Source organism: Lytechinus pictus, chromosome 1, assembly GCF_037042905.1.
Source record: "Lytechinus pictus isolate F3 Inbred chromosome 1, Lp3.0, whole genome shotgun sequence".
NCBI classification, from domain to species: Eukaryota; Metazoa; Echinodermata; class Echinoidea; order Temnopleuroida; family Toxopneustidae; genus Lytechinus; species Lytechinus pictus.
This window is the reverse complement of record NC_087245.1, coordinates 22,548,832-22,569,132: the sequence shown is the minus strand read 5'-3', so window position 1 is coordinate 22,569,132 and position 20,301 is coordinate 22,548,832. Positions and strand designations below refer to the sequence as shown.

At 35.6% G+C, this 20,301-nt stretch overlaps 1 protein-coding gene across 4 annotated transcripts in view; it reads left to right on the top strand.

Annotated features, from left to right (window-relative positions):
• LOC129259450 (uncharacterized) overlaps positions 1-20,301 on the top strand; it is a 31,935-nt gene that overhangs the window by 4,831 nt on the left and 6,803 nt on the right. For 3 of the 4 annotated variants that reach the window (XM_064098232.1, XM_064098242.1, XM_064098250.1), the window contains exons 2-8: positions 3,976-4,319; positions 12,507-12,739; positions 14,087-14,209; positions 14,860-14,979; positions 15,786-15,908; positions 17,168-17,290; positions 19,834-20,042. In XM_064098232.1, coding sequence (XP_063954302.1) covers positions 12,589-12,739; positions 14,087-14,209; positions 14,860-14,979; positions 15,786-15,908; positions 17,168-17,290; positions 19,834-20,042 — 849 coding nt within the window. In that variant the 5' untranslated portion in view covers positions 3,976-4,319; positions 12,507-12,588. The remainder of the gene's footprint in view (positions 1-3,975; positions 4,320-12,506; positions 12,740-14,086; positions 14,210-14,859; positions 14,980-15,785; positions 15,909-17,167; positions 17,291-19,833; positions 20,043-20,301) is intronic. The other variant, XM_064098255.1, reaches the window with a different exon arrangement.

The window sequence follows — 20,301 nt, the reverse complement described above, 5'->3', positions numbered from 1 at the left end:
GTGTCAAATAAGCACTAAACTACTGTAAAATCGGTAAGATTTTCAACAAAATGAAACTCAAAACTACTGTTTTACTTGTACGTGCAAATTGGCAAATTTTCATAAAGTACTGATATTGTTTATTAATTTTAGTCTCCATACAGTTATGAATTCTGCAGTTTATTTAAAAAGAGGATAATGTAGCAATGAAAGGAAAATGTGAATTTCGCCAAATTTGGATTTAAGGAGAGGATGAATATGACTTCAAAAAAAATTTCCATGAACAGATCATCATTATGGTTGTACATGTAGTTACATGTGTAAATTGTACATGTAGAATAGTTTGCAGGAGCAACTTCCAGTTTATTGAAATGTTAACAGTGGTCAGTAATTGCAGAGTTACTTAGCTGAAATGGACATACCATGACACCACACAGTAAATATAATGGTTCAGATGCATAAAAAGTAGCAATTGCTTTGGCTAACTAGTTCAAGTGATCGCTAACTGACTGCTAGCATTTCAGCTATTGCTAAGAAGCGTATGCATAAAGCGAGCATTTCGCATGTGTGTTTAAGCACTTGCTTGGAATTTTTTCAAGCTCCGTCATAGCAGCTTGAGCATTTGCTTGATCAGGGTATTCACGTTTTTATGCACTTGAGAGAGAATCCCAAGGTGTACCGTAAAATACATGTAGTACTGGTTTTCTTCCTAAAGTGCAAACCAAATGCCACATAATTTATCAAAAAGAAACGAGTATAGTTTGACACCACGTCTGAGGAAAAGATGTTTTAGGAAAGAAGCAGTAATTTGCACTGCCACACCTTTGTGGTCGAGTCCTACCTTTTCTGTTAGTCGTGTTCGTACCAGCGTGACGTCGCTATTGTTCAAACCACTGGCAATTGCTTTCTGAAGGCAAGAAAAGCATCTGACCCATTGGGTCAGATGCATAAAAAGTAGCATTTGCTGGCAATCAATTGCTTCATGCACAAGCAATCGCTAACCAAGCAAAAGATAATGCTTAAGCAGTTGCTGTATTTCATATGCATAACCCTTTGCTTGTGCTTGAACCCTTTTCTTGCCTTCAGAAAGCAGTTGCTAGTGGTTTGAACATTAGCGACGTTACACTGGTGTGAACACGACTCACAGAAAAGGCAGGACTCGAACGCATTGATGTGGCAGTGCAATTTACCGCTTTCATACATTTTTTTCCTCAGAGGTTGTGTCAAACTAAGTTGTTTCTTTTCAACAAATATTTGGCATTCGATTTTCACTACAGTCTTAGGAATAAAAAATGTACATGTAGGCTACAGTAAACCTTGGAGTTCTCTCTCAGGTGCATAAATGTGATTAAAAATTGCTAATGCCCTGATCAAGCAAACGCCCAAGCTGCTCTGACGGAGCTTGAAAAAACCCAAGCAAGTGCTTTAATGTTCGAGCGAAATGTTCGCTTTATACATACGGTTTTTAGCAGTAGCTGTATAATTGTCAAGGAAATGCTAACAGTCAATAGCTATTCCTTGATCTTACTAGCAAAAGCAATTGCTCGCTCATTTTTATGCATACGGAATCAAGCAAAAGCCTAGCAAAAGCAATTGCTACTTTTTATGCATCTGACCCAATGGAAGTTGCACACTTGTCTAGAAAAATACTTTTTTTCGAATCAATTTGGGTCTGGGACTGCAGACTACTTAGCTAACTAAAACTCTGACTCATTCATCAAACTTTAATGTTCAAAATCTGATAAAGAATTTATTGAAAACCATAGATGTTTCAACAAAACTATTCAAGGCCATGAATATATTATATGCAATGAATAATTTTAAGAAGTTGTTTTTCATAATGGAAAATTGAGAAAATCATAGTATTGAACGTTAGACTGGAACCCACCATGTATAGATAAACAGTTAATGAAGATTCATATGTGAGCAACTAATATCGAATAATACAATTTTCTCCTCAATCTGAAAATGATTATAAATGTACATAAATATTAAAACATATGTACCTGTGCATTTAATTTCTTTTCAGACACAGTGATACATGCTTCGATGAGTAATATTTCCAATCATCATGAACCATAATAAAGTATTAAGGTTTTGTGTAATTTGTATTACATGAAATTTATTAATACACTGTACATGTACAGTATATGCATAGATGGCTTGTTATAATACATGTGCAGTATGTGTTGTTTAAAAATCAAATTTTTTTCTTCATCAACTCTTATATTCTTGCTAGGATTTTCGCAGACCCTTTTTTATATTGATTTCAGTGTGAACATTGTCTTAAAAATAAAGATTCTGAACAATTATTTTGTTTGCTTTTTATACAGTACTCTTTTGATTTCCTTTAACAAATCCGAAGTAATCATTCAGGAACTCTCGCTTGTAATAGAATCATATGCATGGTTTCTGTAAAGAATGTCAGATTTTGAGTGAAAGTTTAACACTCATTCGGCAGCCTGCATGACTCATTTTGGCCTTAGTTATGTATGTGTACATGACAAATAGCACGTACAGTGTAGGCCTACAGTACTTGTGATCAAGATCAGAAGGCTTGCATAATGTTGTAACAGATGTTGATCACTTGCCCGATATATCAGCCATCACAAATTCGCTATCATGTTTGAAATTACTCAAACCATCAGTGAACTCCCAAAGTACTTTTGTTTGCTTCCATGATTCTTGGGTTGCAGTCAAGTATTTTTTTTCTGCCCTTAATGATTAAAAAATAAATATGTTCAGTTAAAAAGAAGGTACATGTACAGTGTTTACAGGGTATAATTTTCCTGATAAATTGCATTATGAATGATTATTGTGTTAAAATGTACATTACATGATTGTTCTCATCAATTTGAACAATTAATTAGTTGCTCTTTGGCTTGAGGCTTTTTACTGGCCTTACTTACACTAACTTCCCTTTGTGTCTGCCTACTCCTTTTCTTTCATCCCCTTCACTAACCTGATTGGTCTTCTCTACTCACTAATGCCCCTTTTGTCTCCTTGTTTCTAGTGTTGCTGTAGCTTGTTTGTGGTCTATATTATGGTTGTTCCACTTTATATGTTTGTCATTTTGCCTCCGACAAAGATTCCGCTAGGATCGAAAGCTTAGGCCCCTTTTTGACTTTCTAATAAAATAAAGTCAGCGCTTTGTGCCTTGTTTTCGACCTGCATGATTGAATTCAGGGTTGATTGCATGTTACATTCAGCCTGAGAATGTCTATCCTTTTGTTTAGGCTCCCAGTGTAAGGATTATTTATTTGGGCAAAATTGGTTCAGAATGGGTTAAAATATTGCATGGATCTCTTGAGCAAACACTGACGATATCCAATTTCAAACTCTCTTCTTTTTGAAAAAAAATCTGTTTCATGCAAATTTTAATTTCAATTATAAATATAATATCACAACTTTAACATTTTATTGCATATATATAGTCAATCTGCAGCCAAGACCTGGCTGATTGCAGTACTCTGCCCTTCAACTATGTGCTTTTACAGGGGCTTGGCCTTGCCTGAATTTTTCTTAACCTTCTGATATTTCATTGGAGTGACTCATTTCATGTAAACAAAATGAATAACAACTATTTGTTGTTTACTTTTATTGTCAGGGCGAACCGTTTACTCTTCTTATTAAAGTAGCCACATGCAGACAATATCTATACATGTAGCGACATTGACCTGGATTATGTGTAAATATGATAATTGACTTGTCTGATTTGTCATTCCTTGGGGGGGAAAAGGAGGTTGATACAATGTATGATCTGTCCGATCTACTATTGCATGTTTCATATGCAGGGGGACTGCATGGACACATACATGTACACTTGTGCTCCTCCATCCAGTAAATATTGTAAACAAAAGTTTGTTTACTGTAGCAGTGCAGGCAAGATTTTGTGAATAAGAACGAGCAAGGGAGAGAGCCAAAAATAGGGCCAAATGAAGTGTTTAGCCTCAACCCTCAACCCAATACACCTTTGTTATTCTTATATGTATACAGAGCTCTAAAGTAAAGATGGTGCTCTGAAGCCCGTGAAATCTTCAAAAAGCATGAAGATGGTCTACTCTGATGACAATGGACTAAATATCATGAAAAGGTCACTTCCTTGCTCTAGCAGATCAGTCTGGATGGTGTGAACTAAACTATCCTCTGGATAGTAGCCTGCCTACCTTGCTCTTCATCAGAAGTTGGTCTCTTGATTTTTCACCTTTCTGGTTTGTGCAGAAAACTGGGTTGCCACGTTTGCTTCAGGATACAGTTCAACCTGACTTCAGAATTTCAAGCAGAAAGACCTTATCTTCCCAGCTCTGTACCGTCTGCCAGCTGGGGATCAGGGAAAGATAGTGAGTACTTTTATATTACTTTGAAAATGCATTACATGCACATTGCACATGGACATTCATTTAATAGTTAACAGAATGATATATTTTCAAAAAATAAGTCAAAGCAGGTTTTCTGGAAAAAGATGAGATTTACATGTAATTGAAATTCCTGTCTTCTCAACTTTTTCAAGGTGATGTGCTTTGCTGTGTCAGTCTATTTTTCAAAAATAGATTTAATAATCTGTTAGTACTATACAGTTACCTGTAAATATATATAATTTGACTTGTTTTATTGCTACCCACTGATCCACAGAGACTTTTTTCTTCTTTCTTTTACATTGTCACAATGATTTGAAAACCTGTCATGCACGTAAGATGGTCTGTGCAGTATTTTCACAGTAATTATTAACCCTTCAATCATTGACCCTACTGCACCCAATATGCGGTACATTGTAGGTAACAATGAGATTACTAAAAACTGACAATATTTACAAAGATGTTTGCATTCCCACATGTGGGCCACAGTAACAATGTAGGCCTATGTATGTGTCGTATGTCATTCATAATGAAATATGAGCATTTGCTTAATATCTAAAACACTCTTATATGCTTTTCACATTGCATTTCCTCACCCCCATACTATCCTTAACCCCAAACTATCCTTAACCCCATAGTCCCATACTATCTTTTTTTGGATTCACACTGTCTTTCTTAACCCCATACTATCTGCTTAGCCGGGGTTAACGCCTTAACCCCGGACTATCCCACAGCTCATGAATATTGATTATTTTACCATACAGAGCGTGATTAACGTGCAATTTTGACTTCTGTGATTGGCTATTGCTTAGCCCCACTTTTCCTTAGCCCAGTTTCGTTTCACACTGCATCTCTTAGCACCGCAATTGTGGTGCTAGCACCACAATAAGCCGGCTAACCCTGCCTTTTTGCAGGGCTAGATAGTACCGTACTATTTACCATGCTAGCCCACTTTAAAAACGTAGTGTTAAAACGAAGTGGGCTAAGCTTAACCCCGGGAAATTGGTGGGGCTAAGGCCCCCCTTAGCCCCACCAATTTCCCGGGGTTAAGGGAAAAAAGTAGTGTGAAAAGCATATTACAATGAGTGCTGAACATGTATCACATCACTTTGGTCACAAATAGATCTGTTCCGTCACTTCCATTCACCACACAGAATGTAGACCGTGCAGATCTTAGGGGGCATGGGGCCCCTTGGATGTCGAAATTTTGAAAGAAATTGCAATTTAGGAATATATTTGAAAATGAAATCAGTGACTGTACGCATGAGTATATCGTAAATTGGTGCTACATTTTTGAAAGATTAGACTGATATTGATATTTGAATATCATTCTCATTATTGACCCTTAAAAGCTTTACACATGCTTGAACTATTCAGCCAACGTGAAATTTCCTTGCACAGTGATTGCAACTTCTACTTCTTTACATTTTGTCTATTTGTTTAACTTTCACCAATGTATTTTCTTTTAGACACAAAATGCCATTTTGGTTAAATCCCTTTTATGTGGTTCTCACATTTCCATTAGCAGATGCAATTTATCTCACATTTCCCATCTTTATCTAACACCAAAAATCGATATCTTTCCAGATCTGGTTTCAAAGAGAGAGAAATCTATTTCACTCAACTTTGCCTTTTGTTCAACATTTGGCTTTTGTTTTCAAATGATAACAGATGGACAGATTTGATTGAACATGTGCTGAGTTTTGTAATCAAGGTTTTGTAACCAATGTATTTTGTAAGCTCTTTATACATGTTTGTTGTTGTTGCTTTTGTTTATATTTCATAACTTGAAATTACATATTCTACCCATAAATTCAACCTTGAAGTATTGGTTGTAATGAAGAAAACATGTCAGAGTTTCATAATATAGTTTTTGTTAGATTATTTTGTTAAATGACTAGATAGATAGATACATTGTAGATAGATAAATGGTATTTATTGTGATAAAAATTCAATTAGCAGCCAAAGGCTGAATTACATAAATTTGTACAGAGTAAAATTTCAGTAAACAAACAAGCAAAACAGTAAAAAAAAAATAAAGTATACTAATGTATAATATTGGAAAGGGGATACAAAAAGAAAAGTATACAGAGGGAGAAGTAATGTCAAAAGCAGGAATGGGTAAAGGTTAGGAGTAGACTAAATGTATATACCTTTAACATAATATACACTTTAACATAAATATATATTTAACCAATGTTGAAAGAATAACAATACATGTAGATTAAAGAGTGGATTGTATGAAATAATACTTGCTTCTTTTTTTTGTAAAGAAACAAACGAAAGCTATTAAGAAAGCTAATTCCCATAACTAAAGTTATGGGAAAGAAAAAAAATAGTTTTAAATGACTAGAGTTATGGGAAAGAAAAAATAGTTTTAAATGACTAGAGTTATGGGAAAGAAAAAATAGTTTTAAATGACCAAGTCATCTAAAAAAATTGATTAAAAACAGATATGAATTACATGTAATAGAAAAAATAACATACATGTAGCTCTCTAATTTTCAGTATTATTAGGCTTGTTTAATTTCTATCTATTCAAGTAAACATTTGTTGGTGTTGACTTGCATTTTAAAGTAAAAAAATATCAATTTTCATAGGTTTATCTCACATAATCTGCCAAGATATTATTTGGCCAACAGTATTGCCATGCCAGAAAATGACTTGTTAACTTGAAAAATATTCCCACATCAACTGCCACGAACGGCTTTGAAAAACGGGTTAATTTGAAAGGTTTCCCAGAAATCATGCTGATTTTCTATCTTGCCTACTGTTATACCCTTTTTACAGAGGATTTTCTTAACCCCGGACTATCGCTAACCCCGTACTATCCTTAACCCCGTACTATTTTTTTTCCTTTTCACACATGCCAAATTGTTATTGCTAACCCCGGATAAGGAATGCTTGCTTTTCACACACGAAACTCGCTAACCCCAGACTAGTGGTAGCTCATGAATATTCACGAGCGCACTGAGGGGTCATTCGGGTCATATCCATAATTGCGCATGCTTTAAATAAATTTGTCGATCATTCGTAGTACAAGTACTTCACTCGGAATTTCTCATCGCCGTGTTCGCTGTTCATGAATTTTCGTTATGCTTACCTCTGATTGGATAACAGGGCCTGCTCTGTTGCGGGGCATGAATGGGAGCGCTTAGCCCACTTACGTTTTAAACTAGCGATCTTAATCCCATACTATCGCTCTTAGCACCGCAATTGCTGGGATAACCATGCTTTTTTGCAGGGCCAAATAATCCCGTACTAAAGGTGGGGTTAGCCCACTTTGCAAAAATGCTGTGTAAAAAGAAAGTGGGCTAAGCTTAACCCCATACTATAGGTGGTGCTAAATGGCAATTTAGCCCCACCTATAGTACGGGGTTAAGGAAATTTTAGCGTGTGTAAAAAGGGTATTAATGTACTTTATATTGGAATATGTCTCATGCACTCTACATGTACCTGTATGTATTACCAAAAGATCAACGGATTTAATGGTGAAAAGGAAATAAGCCGCTTTGGCTGGGTACAATCGACCTATTTTTTAAACCCCAGAATATATGTTTTCATTCAAAGTTATTATACAGCCATCCCATGGTTCAAGCACATTATTGCTATCTGAAAAATATGTGCCTTTCAGTCACTGGAATGGGTGGGTTTTGATCCTGGAGAACCATTGTTGAACACATCTCATTACTCATTAGTCTGACCTCAGTCATGATGTCACTTAGTGACCTGCTTTTAGGTTTGTCAACAGTACTGGATGCAATGTACACTGTAGGCCTCCTGGGTCAAACTGCACAGAGTATTTTATAGTATAATTTACAGTAATATTTATTGTTATCATTGTTATCTTGTCATTTTAATACTAGATCTACGTGTACTTGAAGTTGAGTATTCAAGTTACAAGTATCCCAAATGTCTAAGCGGGATTGGCGGCAAGCCATTCATTCAAACCATTTGATCAATCGATTTTTACTCCCAGGCCCTGTGGTGGCTAAGCTTGAAATTAGATAAAATTGTAGAATAAGGGATGATGAAAAATTGATTGAAATTTGAATGCTATCCACCTGTAGAGGTTTGTGTTTAAGTCTTTTAGATATTTACATGTACATGTATATTTCACACAATGGTGTAGGAAATTCTCACCAAAGAAAATCGCTTTATTGCTGTCCCACTCCCACTCTACCTTTGTTTTTTGTTTTTGATACATGATGTGATTCGTATTTGAGCCCTGCCCTAAAGCAATTATCACTATTAAGAAAATTGGTTGAATGCACTCTTATATAAAGCTTGATACATGTACACGTAATGTACTGTGTAGGTGCCAAGTTTGGACAAATTCATGCCAATAACATTCTCAGAAATATATGATTCCAGACTTCCAAGCCTGTTCAAGTCATTCCTTATCATTATCAGTCATTGATATTGAATGAGGCAGAAACTGAACTGATGACAAAGCAATACTCAAAATGTTGACAGGTTTTGACAATATTTCAACAATTGCAAGCTTATTATTCTCAGATACACACGTACATTGTACGTACATGTAAGCTGCCCATTTCAATACAGACCTGCAAATATTCTATTCAATTTTCAACCAAAATGATATATTGCAACAATTAAGAGAAATAATGATAAGAAACTCTACGAATAGTAGTTTGTATCTTTACTGTACAAACTCCAGAGCCACTAGGATGTTCATGTATTAACATGCGCATCAATGCAGAGGCATTTTGAACGTTGACGTACAATGTACAATGTACCAAAATAAGATCACTCATTCCCTATACAGCACCAGCAGCTGAAGAAAAAAAATACAGAGCATACATGTAGTACTGTGATACTGTGTATGATAATGTACGTTGCTGTGTGCACATCACCAAGCTTTGCGCAAGTGTTTTTGATTGAATTATGAATTGAGATGAGCTGCGTGTGACAAAGAAAGGCTCTTCACGAAGGAAAGGAGGAAGTTAGGAGGAAGGAAAGGGGGAGATATATAAAAGCTGCTTGGAGTGAGATTCTCATTTCATGTACACATACATGTACATCGTCTAAGACTTCAAGATAGTACAGTATGTATCTTCACCAATGCTGCAGATATTCTGTTCATTACATTAGGCCCTTATCAATGTATTATTATTATTATTACCATCAAGTGTATTCTTGATTTGCATTCATTTGGATTTAAACTGTCATATTAAAGGTCAAGTCCACCCCAGGATAAAGTTGATTTGAATACATAACATAGAGAAAAATCAAACTTGCATAATGCTGAAAATTTCATCAAAATTGGATGTAATTTGTAAAATAAGAAAGTTGGTATGACATTTTAAAGTTTCGCTTTATATTTTTCCCAAAACAGTGATATGCACGACTCAGTGATATGCTGAGACAGCCGATGTCTATCACTCACTACGGTATTTCTTTTGTTTTTTATTGTTTGAATTATACGATATTTCATTTTTTACAGATTTGACAATAAGGACCAACTTGACTGAACCATGATACTAATTCTACATATTCAGAGAGGATTTAATCGTTGTTTCACTTGACAATGAGGAGAAAATTAGGTTATTTCATATACCGGTAATAAAGAAATAGTGAGTGAATGAAGTTATCAGTCTCCTCATTTGCATACTGACCAGGATGAGCATAATAACTTTTGTGAAATTAAGCGAAACTTTAAAATATCATAACTTTCTTAATATTTTACATCCGATTTTGATGAAATTTTCAGTGTCATGTTTGTTGGATTTTTCTCTTTTTATTCAAATCAACTTTTTGTTGGGGTGGACTTGTCCTTTAATAATACCTGTACATGCCTTGATCAGTTCGGGTTGGTTTAGAACGTCATTGGTAATAACATGTGGGCTTTAATGATCTATGTACTCCCAATGACAAAAACTAATGGAGCTTGAGGTAGTAATTATGTTGCTATGTAATAGTCTGATTGATATTGATCGGATCATTTCACCCGGGAATAATGTCTCTTGTTTTGCATGCAGATTGAGTCTGAATAACATACATGTATGCATTGATCAAAGTGAAGCATACAATAACATCATAGTGCAGTACATGTATGTTCCCTTTTCTATCCACTCCGTAGATTCCAGTTCATTACTGCAAATATCGCAGATGCATATTACTGTAAAGTACATGTACATGAAAGAGAGAGATAGTGGGTGGGGGAGGGTACATTTTCTGTATGATTAAAACTAATTTTGGAGTAATTGTAGTGATATCAAGTTATTGCTCATTGAACAAATAAACTAATACCTGTAGATAAAAATTGTTCTTTGTCAGAATTTATTCCCTTCATGAGATGGATGTAAAGTACGGTACTATTCTGCATAATTATGTACCTGTAGGCCTATATTAATTGTAATATTCAGGCCATATGTCTTCATGTACTTATAATGATGCTTTCACAGACCTGTTCCTCTGTTCGAGAACTATGTATTTTTGTCTCCTTGAACTACATTGCACTTTTTACAGTACATGTACATGTGCAAATAACACACGTACATGTACTCTATCTGTTTGTTGTAATGTATGGGGGGGGGGTAATGAAATTCTTTTTTTTTCTTGTTTTGACTTTCCATGCACAAGACAAAAGGTTTTATAAAAAAAGAAAAATACTGCTCACTATGCTATTCAAAACCTGCTTTTGTGAATTCAATTATTCTGACCAGTGTGTTTTTACAGAGAAATGATAAACAGTACATCAACCTTGCTTGTGACAGTTGCATTATTTCTTCCAATTACAGTATCATTGTTGAAACTCATTGTAAATGAGGGAACAAGCTTTTATTGATCTGCTTCTGGTATGGAATAATTGAAGCATTTTTTTGCCATTTTAATAAAAGCACATGCATGGAAATGCCTGTAACCACATCCATGTGACAGAAACATGTAATTGATCAACATGACAATTTGAAGGTTAAATATTCACTTTTTCCTCTATTCTGTTCATTTTATCTTTTCCCTGACTCCTTTTTGCTTCTTTATATTGTTATTCTTATTTTCTCCTCTTTCTTCTCTGTCTCTTTCTCCTCCTTCATTCCTGTCCTTCACACTTTTCTTTTCTTTTACCCTTCCACATTTCCCACTCCTTTTCCTCTTTTACCAGACTCCCAAATTTCCCTTCATAAACCATGTGCTCATTACTGAACCCTGGGCATAATCCAAGCCATGTAAAATCTGATGATTATTAATTAGCTTGCCAGTGGTTCACTTTGTTGTGTGTTTTTGCCTTGCATCACAGTAGGCGGTTTCAAACCGCCTCGATCACAAGAATCCCCGTTAAATTACGAGAACATTTTTACGCTAAAAAATACCCATTAATTATTCCTGCATTCACACCGCCCTGAAACATACCCTTCGGGATAAATTCCTGAAGTTAGGAGCATGCGCAGTATGGTCTAATAAGCAGGCAAGGCGCGAGATTCAAAACCACTAGCCCAGCAGCCACCCACGGCGCCCGCGCCCAACGACACGCTGGGCTAAAAGTTCCCGTAAATTGCTTTCACATGGCCAAAATACCTGCGACCTTGAAAAAAAATCCCCGCGAAAGTTCTCGTAATTTCTCCAAGTACCTACTATTTAGCAGGAATTTTCTTTCGGGGAAATTACGCGTAGTTTGCTTTCACATTACCAAAATACCTGGTATTTTCTGATCGGGGTAAATTTTCCGATCAGAGAATACCTGGAACTGACGAACTTCGAGGCGGTCTGAAACCACCTAGTGACACAGTCTATTCTTGATTGTGAGCTGGAGATGTGATCTACTTCTGTAAAAAGCATCAGGTTGGAAGTAGTTTATTGATTCAATTAAAATGCATTAGTGGGATGAAATTGCTAGTAGGCTGTAGGCCGAGAGCTGCATATACCGCACAGCACTACACGGCTGTGTGTCAAGATGTTCTTGATAGTCTCACAGAATGTCAATTCAAGAATTACCCCCATGGTTCATTAGTTTTCAATCGTTTTTATTTGTTGCAATTTTACGCCTCATATTAGAATTTTATAATAATCACAATGGTATTAAAGTAAAGATGTATTAAAGACAACATTCTTTATTAACTACTTTCCAAACATATTTCTTACCATATGAATTTTTTTTTGGATAAATAATCAAATCTATAATTCAATTTTCTCTATTAATCTTATCTGCAGGGTTCCTCAACATCATTTCCCCCTCTCTTTCTCTCTCTCTCTTTGACTCATCTGGGCTGAGAAACATCCCTCTGTAAACGAGATGGATTCTTGCTTGGATTACCTCTTCTCCCTCTGTTGCTGCTGTGGATGTTACAGTAGATACCGTCACTATGACGATGACCTCTATGAACCCTTGCTGCTGGATACTGAGAGGGAGGCAGTCAAAGATCTGTTACATTATCTCAATAGAGGTAAGTTTTGGTTCTTCTATTGTTTCAGACAGTGCGAATTAGTTGTAAAAAAAGTTTGATGGCATAAGCTGTGATTTTGGTCCCATCTAATAAAGAAAAGTTACATTTATGAGGAATTTGCCATCTAGTGCTAACTTTCATGAAATACTTAATAATTTATTTTGATTGTTCCCATAGTAGTTATCATCGGATTGCAAAGTTATTGTAATATTATATTTTTTGCAATGAGGCCATGATATTAGATATTGTATAACAGGTAAATGATCAAGACTAGTTGTTTGCTTATGAAAATTGTTACTGGACTTGTTGATATTAAGATAACAATTGCTGACTAGACGTAATTGATCTGGTAAATACAGTTAACAAAGTCCTGTCCCATGAAACAGCCTCAAGCATGGCCATTTTAGTGCCTAGTCATCTTTGTATGAATAATTCAAAGTAAAAAAAAGCTAATAAATCTCTTTGAAAAGCTGTATAGACCTATATAATACTATCTTTTTTGATAACCAAGTTGTTCTTTTCTCAGTGGAGGGACATGTACCCGGTATACTGTACCATTCAGTTGAACCAGAACTACAGGTAGTCTGCTGGTACAGACCCTTTCCTTCCACTCCATTTACCCAAGATTACCCAAGATTACATGTGCTTTACACTTAGCTAGACAATACATGAAATACATGTACATGTAGCTTGCAAATAATATTAAGTTCAGTTGAGATTTCGATCTCGAGATTAAGTGAACAAAATACCCTGCTCATCTTCATCACAAATAAAATTGAGATTTGTTCTGATTGGGATTTGCTGGATCACAAATAGCGGGATTATATGTAGGTCAGGTGACTGACTTCTGTTAGTTTGCAGAATAATCTGTCATTTGTATATGTCCCTATGCAATATGTCTTTTAACTATAACCACATAAAAAGGGTACTTTGCATGCATGATTTTTCAAATTACCAGGCATGATTCCAATTGTAAATTCTGACAAGAATATGGTCTGTTTATGTACTTTTTCCAAATAGTATGTAAGATAAACAACCATTATAAACCAACAACAAATAAACTCACTCTGGAAGCTTTGCCTTGCCAATATACATGTAGGTTGTATCTAATTCAAAATAAAGATAACAATTATTATTCTTACTTGTATTATCATTACTATTTATTATTACATTATATACTGTGCCTTTCCCATTATGCCTGAAGTTTTTACATACATGTAAGTATAAAATGAAATTGTATGCAAAATCTTAAAATTGCAAATGGGCTTTTAATGCTTTTATATTAATGCTTTTGAGATTTGGTATCTATTACTTGTACTCACAGTATGTATCTTCTTTTTTTTCTAGAATATGAAGAGAAGCCAACTATTTCTGAGGAGCGTTTGGAAGCACTCTGTACATTGACTTATTCAGAGAATGCAGATTTACAGAGGTCAGCTGCATTATGCCTAGCAGAAATCAGCGAGAGATGTAAGATTCAAAAACCTTTATTTTCAAGTCTACAAAATGCTTCCATTGGCAGCAATTTGAGCAGTAAACCTATTGTTCAAGGGGGATGACCTGTTGGGACCTCCCCCTTGGAATAGAGTGATGTTATGAATCCCTGCCTGTGATTTCTCCTATGTGACCTGCCACCCCCAAACCAACAATAAGTCAAAGAAACTATTGTATCATGTCTTTTATTCAATTTTACAACTTCAAATTTTAACACGACGAAGAATAAGAATGACTTTTTTGAGCAAATGTTCTCATTTTTACTATTTGAAAATAAAATTATTATTTTGACTATTTACAGAAAACCTTCCCTGGTGACTTATTCATTTTGGGTAGGCTGGTCACATTATTCTATTCAATACTCTTACAGGTCACATTTAATTTATTATTATCACTGTTGTATGTCTAGGGGCCAGTTTGCACGTCCTTGGCCTCAGAAGTAGCACTGGTTGATATTTGTATCTTTTTCAATTAGAATTATCAAAAGACATTTTTGTTGTCAGTCTCATTAGTAGTGCCTTGGATTGGGCAACTAGATAATGCTGTACATATGAATGGATTGGAGTATTGTTGTCACTTCTGTCGTCATCATCATTATAATTGTCATCCTTCTTTCTTTTTTTCAGTAATGCAGCCGATATCATCCAAGGTAATGGAACCTATTCTTGTGTTGATGGAATCCCATGATGTGGAGACTCAGAAAGCAGCATCCCTTGCACTCAGTAACTTTGCGCTTTGTGGGCACGGTAAGGTCGTCATAGCTCATTTCATTAATGGGTCATGTCATTAAATAACACAATCAATATATTCTTTTACAAAGTATTTGAATGAGTTGATTTTTGTTCCCAATGCACGTGTCTTTAAAATGTTATGTCATCTTGAATGATACATTGTCAATGCATCATTCAAGATGACACAATATTTAAAATATATTAAATGTCAATGATTGACATTTTTAGTACATTGTCAGTAAAATTATCCCAGGAGATTAATCTGTTGTAAGATATGCATGATAAATATTTTTTTATGTTTGTATTTTGTAAAGAAAAGGAAGTACAAAAATTTAACAAAATAATGTTCAAGGTTAATTCGCTTCATCTTTCATTTCTCACTTTCTGGAATTTGTAGTAAAGGTGTTCATTGCTTTAAAAATCTTCTTAAAGATAAGTTTTAATTCTGGTTATGAATTTGAAAGGAAAAGGTAACCGTATCAAAGTGATTGTGAAAGGCTGTTCATAATGCACCTAATGCGATTGCTGAACTAGAATCAACATATGATAACAAATTAGTTTCCCAAAGGTAACATGCACTGCATGCAGATAAGCATTTATGGGATTACAGCTAGGTTGTCATCCCCTCAGTGTCAACTATTATTTGTTATGTATTAATGTGAGTGCACTGGAAGAACAATTCTGTGCATTGGAGCATTGTTGTTATGATACTCTTCCTGAATATCATGAAATGAATGTAACAATGCTTTATTTCTGTCTTTTCCACAATGTTTATTTACCTTGATGTCTGTCTCTTTTGATTGCATTTTATTTTGAAACAGAGAGCAACAAGAGTGTGATTGTGAAGTGTGGTGCTCTGCCTGTGCTGATCAAGCTACTGTCTTCAAACAATGTAGAGATCCAGTGCAATGCTTGTGGATGCATCACTACGCTCGCTACCTCAAGTAAGTTTGTTTAACCCAATATTTGTTGGATTCATGTGATACATCGTGGAAAATGTAGCATCATTATTACAATTAGTTATGATTTAGTGAAAATCAATAAATTGATGAAAGGTGAAATATGATATGTCATATAGAAAAAGGAATAGTGAGTGATATGCCTTTCTCAATTGCATACTGGCCTGTAGGTTGAGTTTTTATGTAAATCTGCGTCTGTGTTTCAACTTAGGCTGATCCTTTATAATGATCAAACTTATTAAACATCCCATCCTGTCTGCCATATGGTATTCAAGCTCTTCTGACCACAATGTATACATCCATTTATATGAAACAAACTGAGAGACTGTGTGTGTGTCACAGCATTGCTCTGATTTTGTTTATTCACTTTGATAGAAGTCAATGTACAACCATTCCCTTAAGCTCAATCAACCCTGTCTGGTCTTCATTACATGCCGCTATGATTATGACCCTTGCATGATTGTGTGTCTTTAAAGTAGCACTGTAATGGGTTTTGTATTGTTAAAGTGCTATAGGGTGTGATATGAATGACTTTTGTAAATTGGTGTAAGTTTGAAATTATTTTTAGAATTCATTATTATTATCATTGTCATCATCATTATCGTCAATGTTGTTATTATTATTGATATTTTAATATTATTATTATACTAGTTTCAAAAATGGCTTTGATGATCATTGTTAGTTTTATCATTATCCTTATCACCAACATAGTCCCTAACTCCCTATCATCACTTTAGGAGGGAAGGCCTGTGGGCCAAGGCTATTATTAGTTGGCCTATTCCCTACCCAGGCTACCTGGTTGTACATGTATGAGCAAGGGTCTAAAAAATTATTTGTATTTTTGGTATTTTATTCTTGCATTGTACATGCTGTCTTGTTTTCTATTTCTGAAAGCATAATGATAATAATACTAATAATTTGTGATAAAGCTATATAATTCTTAACATAGTCCCTAACTCCCTATCATCACTTTAGGAGGGAAGGCCTGTGGGCCAAGGCTATTATTAGTTGGCCTATTCCCTACCCAGGCTACCTGGTTGTATGAGCAAGGGTCTAAAAATTATTTGTATTTTTTGTATTTTATTCTTGCATTGTACATGCTGTCTTGTTTTCTATTTCTGAAAGCATAATGATAATAATACTAATGATTTGTGATAAAGCTATATAATTCTGAACTTAAATCATGTCTCTGTAATACATTTCTCTCTCTTCCTTCCTCTTTCTCCATCTTTTTGTCTTTCCAGATACCAACAAAATGGCCATAGTTTCATGCAACGGTGTCCCTCCTCTGATTTCATTGACTACATCACCTGATATCAGAGTTCAGCGCAATGCTGCTGGAGCATTACTTAATCTCACTCACATAGGTAATTACTCTCAACTCTCATCTATAGGCTATATAAAATCGTCTAGACTACTTTGCTTGAAAATAGCACGAATGGTTACTTCACCATTACTCTACACACTTTATAGCCACATTGTCTGGTATCAGATCATCTCAACCCTTACTACTCTGGGCTTTTTGCATGGGGCTCCAGAGTTCCATGATATTGGTCTGATAACTCATGTTTGCGACGAAAATTAGCTTGTACGTCACTCTACGATCCACATAACTGTAGTCAATTGCCCCCCCCCCCAAAAAAAAAAAATGTCACAATGACTGTATGATAATAGTAGGAGAGGAGTGTTATAGCTCAGTCGGTAGAGCAGGGGTTTCGTATTCCAACAACCCAGGTTTTGATTCCCACTTAGTGTGTTAGAGCCCTTCAGTAAGGCTCTAATCCTCATTACCAGGTTTGGAGAGGACCTTAAGCCGTATGTCCTCTGGCTGCTTGCTTACAAGCATTCATGCTTTCTTAGCAATAGTAAAGGAAATTTTCCAGATATTTTGTGTTACTTGCATTGCCTGGTGCAGACATGCTCATGGAATGATAGGGAGTGTCCTCGAAGGTATAGAATCATAGACTCTTCTTTTTATTCATTAAAGTGAATGCTCATAACCTGTTCCATAGGTTCTGACTTCCAAGTATTGTAGAATGAAGGGATGATACAGACCTGCCAACCAGTATGTTTTTGGCATATTTAGTACGTTTTTTTTTTTTTTCAAAATCGTAATTTATTGAGAAAAATCATCTCTATATGTCTCTATTTCATAAAACTTACACAAATATGGTTATTAGATCAATATAATTTCATTGGGTTTCCGATGAATGTTAGATCTAACGTTACTGCTGCATGCCGATACGTAATCCAGGGAGCTCCGGCCTGCGAAGCGTCCCGGAGCTCCCTGGGTTACGTATTGGCTAACTCAGGACACTCTGGCCCGCGAAGTGGGCCGGAGCTCCCTGGTTTAGCTGATACGTTGTCTTTACGTACTGGCCAACAACTCTTCAGTCTATGTATTAGAAAGTGGAGCCAACGCGGTTTAGCAGAACAACCAAAATACAGAGACTGAAGCTTTTGGTCTAGCGTTCTAGGAGCAACACACAACAACTAAGTACCGTCAGTTTTTCAAACCTTGACTTCGAAGTCATCGATCACAACAAGATAAGAAGCCACTTGGTCCTTCCCCCCCCCCCCCTAAATTTGAGGTGGGGTGACGGACCCCCCCCCCTAAAATTTGTTAACTTTTTTTTTTTTTTGCTTGCTTGTCCAATTTTTTACCTGTGTCCATCCCAAAATTTAAGGTGGACCCCCCTAAATTTTTTGGCTTCCGCCCCCAATGCCCCAATTCACTGTTCTTGGACACTGTCCCTGCCCGCGATAAGTTTCAGTATTTGTGGAGGACACCTAGTGGCATCCCTGTTTTATAATGATTTCATCATACGTATTTCATTTAGTCATGTTGATTTTTTTCTGTCCAATGCTTAAAGGGATACTCCAGGCTGAAGATATTTATATCTAAATAAATTAGAGTAAAATTCACAGAGGAATTTGATCAAAATCGGAAAATAAACAACAAAGTTATTGAATTAAAAAGATTTGCATTATTCCAGTGAAAAAGTTTTAGGTATGTATTCATGAATATTCAATGAGCATACTGATGATGTCATATCCCCACTTGTTCTTTTGTATTTTATTATATGAAATTAGGTTTATTCAAAAAATTTCTACCAAGAACTAAAACGATTGGATTGACATCTGATAAGTGCATTAGTTATTTATTGCTGCAACTTGTTTCATCATAATGGAGACACATCATTTACACATGTATGAAAAAATGAAACAATTATGATTCCATGTAATAACAAGAAAAAGGAAAGTGGAGATGTGACATCATCAGCCCACGGAATGAATATTCATGACGAGGTGCATATAACTGTTTTCACAAAATATTGCTGAACTTTAAAATTCAATAACTTCATTATTTGTCATCCGATTTTGATGAAATTTTAAGCATTTTGCTCTGTGAATTTTACTCTATTAAATATAAATATCTTCAGCCTAGAGTATCCCTTTAACACACTTTTTTTAGTACCAGCTATTTTACATTTGTTCTTAATTCAAGAATTTGCAATACATAATGAGATCCAACTTGTAATTGGGGTATCACAGTGTTTCCATTGTTTACCACACTTTTTGTTTAGATTCTAACAGGAATATCAAATCTGGGTGCAGTCACAACCTTCCTGACATTGCTGCAGTCACGAGACACTGACTTCCAATACTAATGTGCTGCGGCACTTGGTAACCTTCCTGTGGATGAGAAGCATCGTGTGAACCATATTTCTTCTCTGTTCCCTTAGATTCTTACAGGACTGTGCTAGTAAACCTGGGTGCAGTCACAACTTTCCTGACATTGCTGCAGTCACAAGACACTGACATCCAATACTACTGTGCAGCGGCACTCAGTAACCTTGCTGTAGATCAGAAACATCATGTTAACCATATTTCTTCTCTGTTCCCTTAGATTCTAACAGGACTGTGTTAGTAAACCTGGGTGCAGTCACAACTTTCCTGACATTGCTGCAGTCACAAGACACTGACATCCAATACTACTGTGCAGCGGCACTCAGTAACCTTGCTGTGGATGAGAAGCATCGTGTTTCCGTGGTTAAGGAAGGTAATCATCAAGTCATCAAGATGCTCATCAGTCTATTAAACTCACCGGCTGATAAGGTAGGTAACCAAGAATATATTTTGATGGGTTGTTTGTCCAATGAAGATGGCAATTTCAAGAACTTTTAGCAATCAATATTTAATATTTTTGTTAAAATAAATCACAGATTATCTTATCGCAACACTTTCGCAATTATTTGTGCTGATTGATGCATGTATTTTGAGGAAACCAAGAGCAAAAGATGTTTTTATCTGCTTCGGACATCAAACCTTCTATCCTTTAAGTTTATGACCAAATAGCTGTTATGTAAGTGACCCC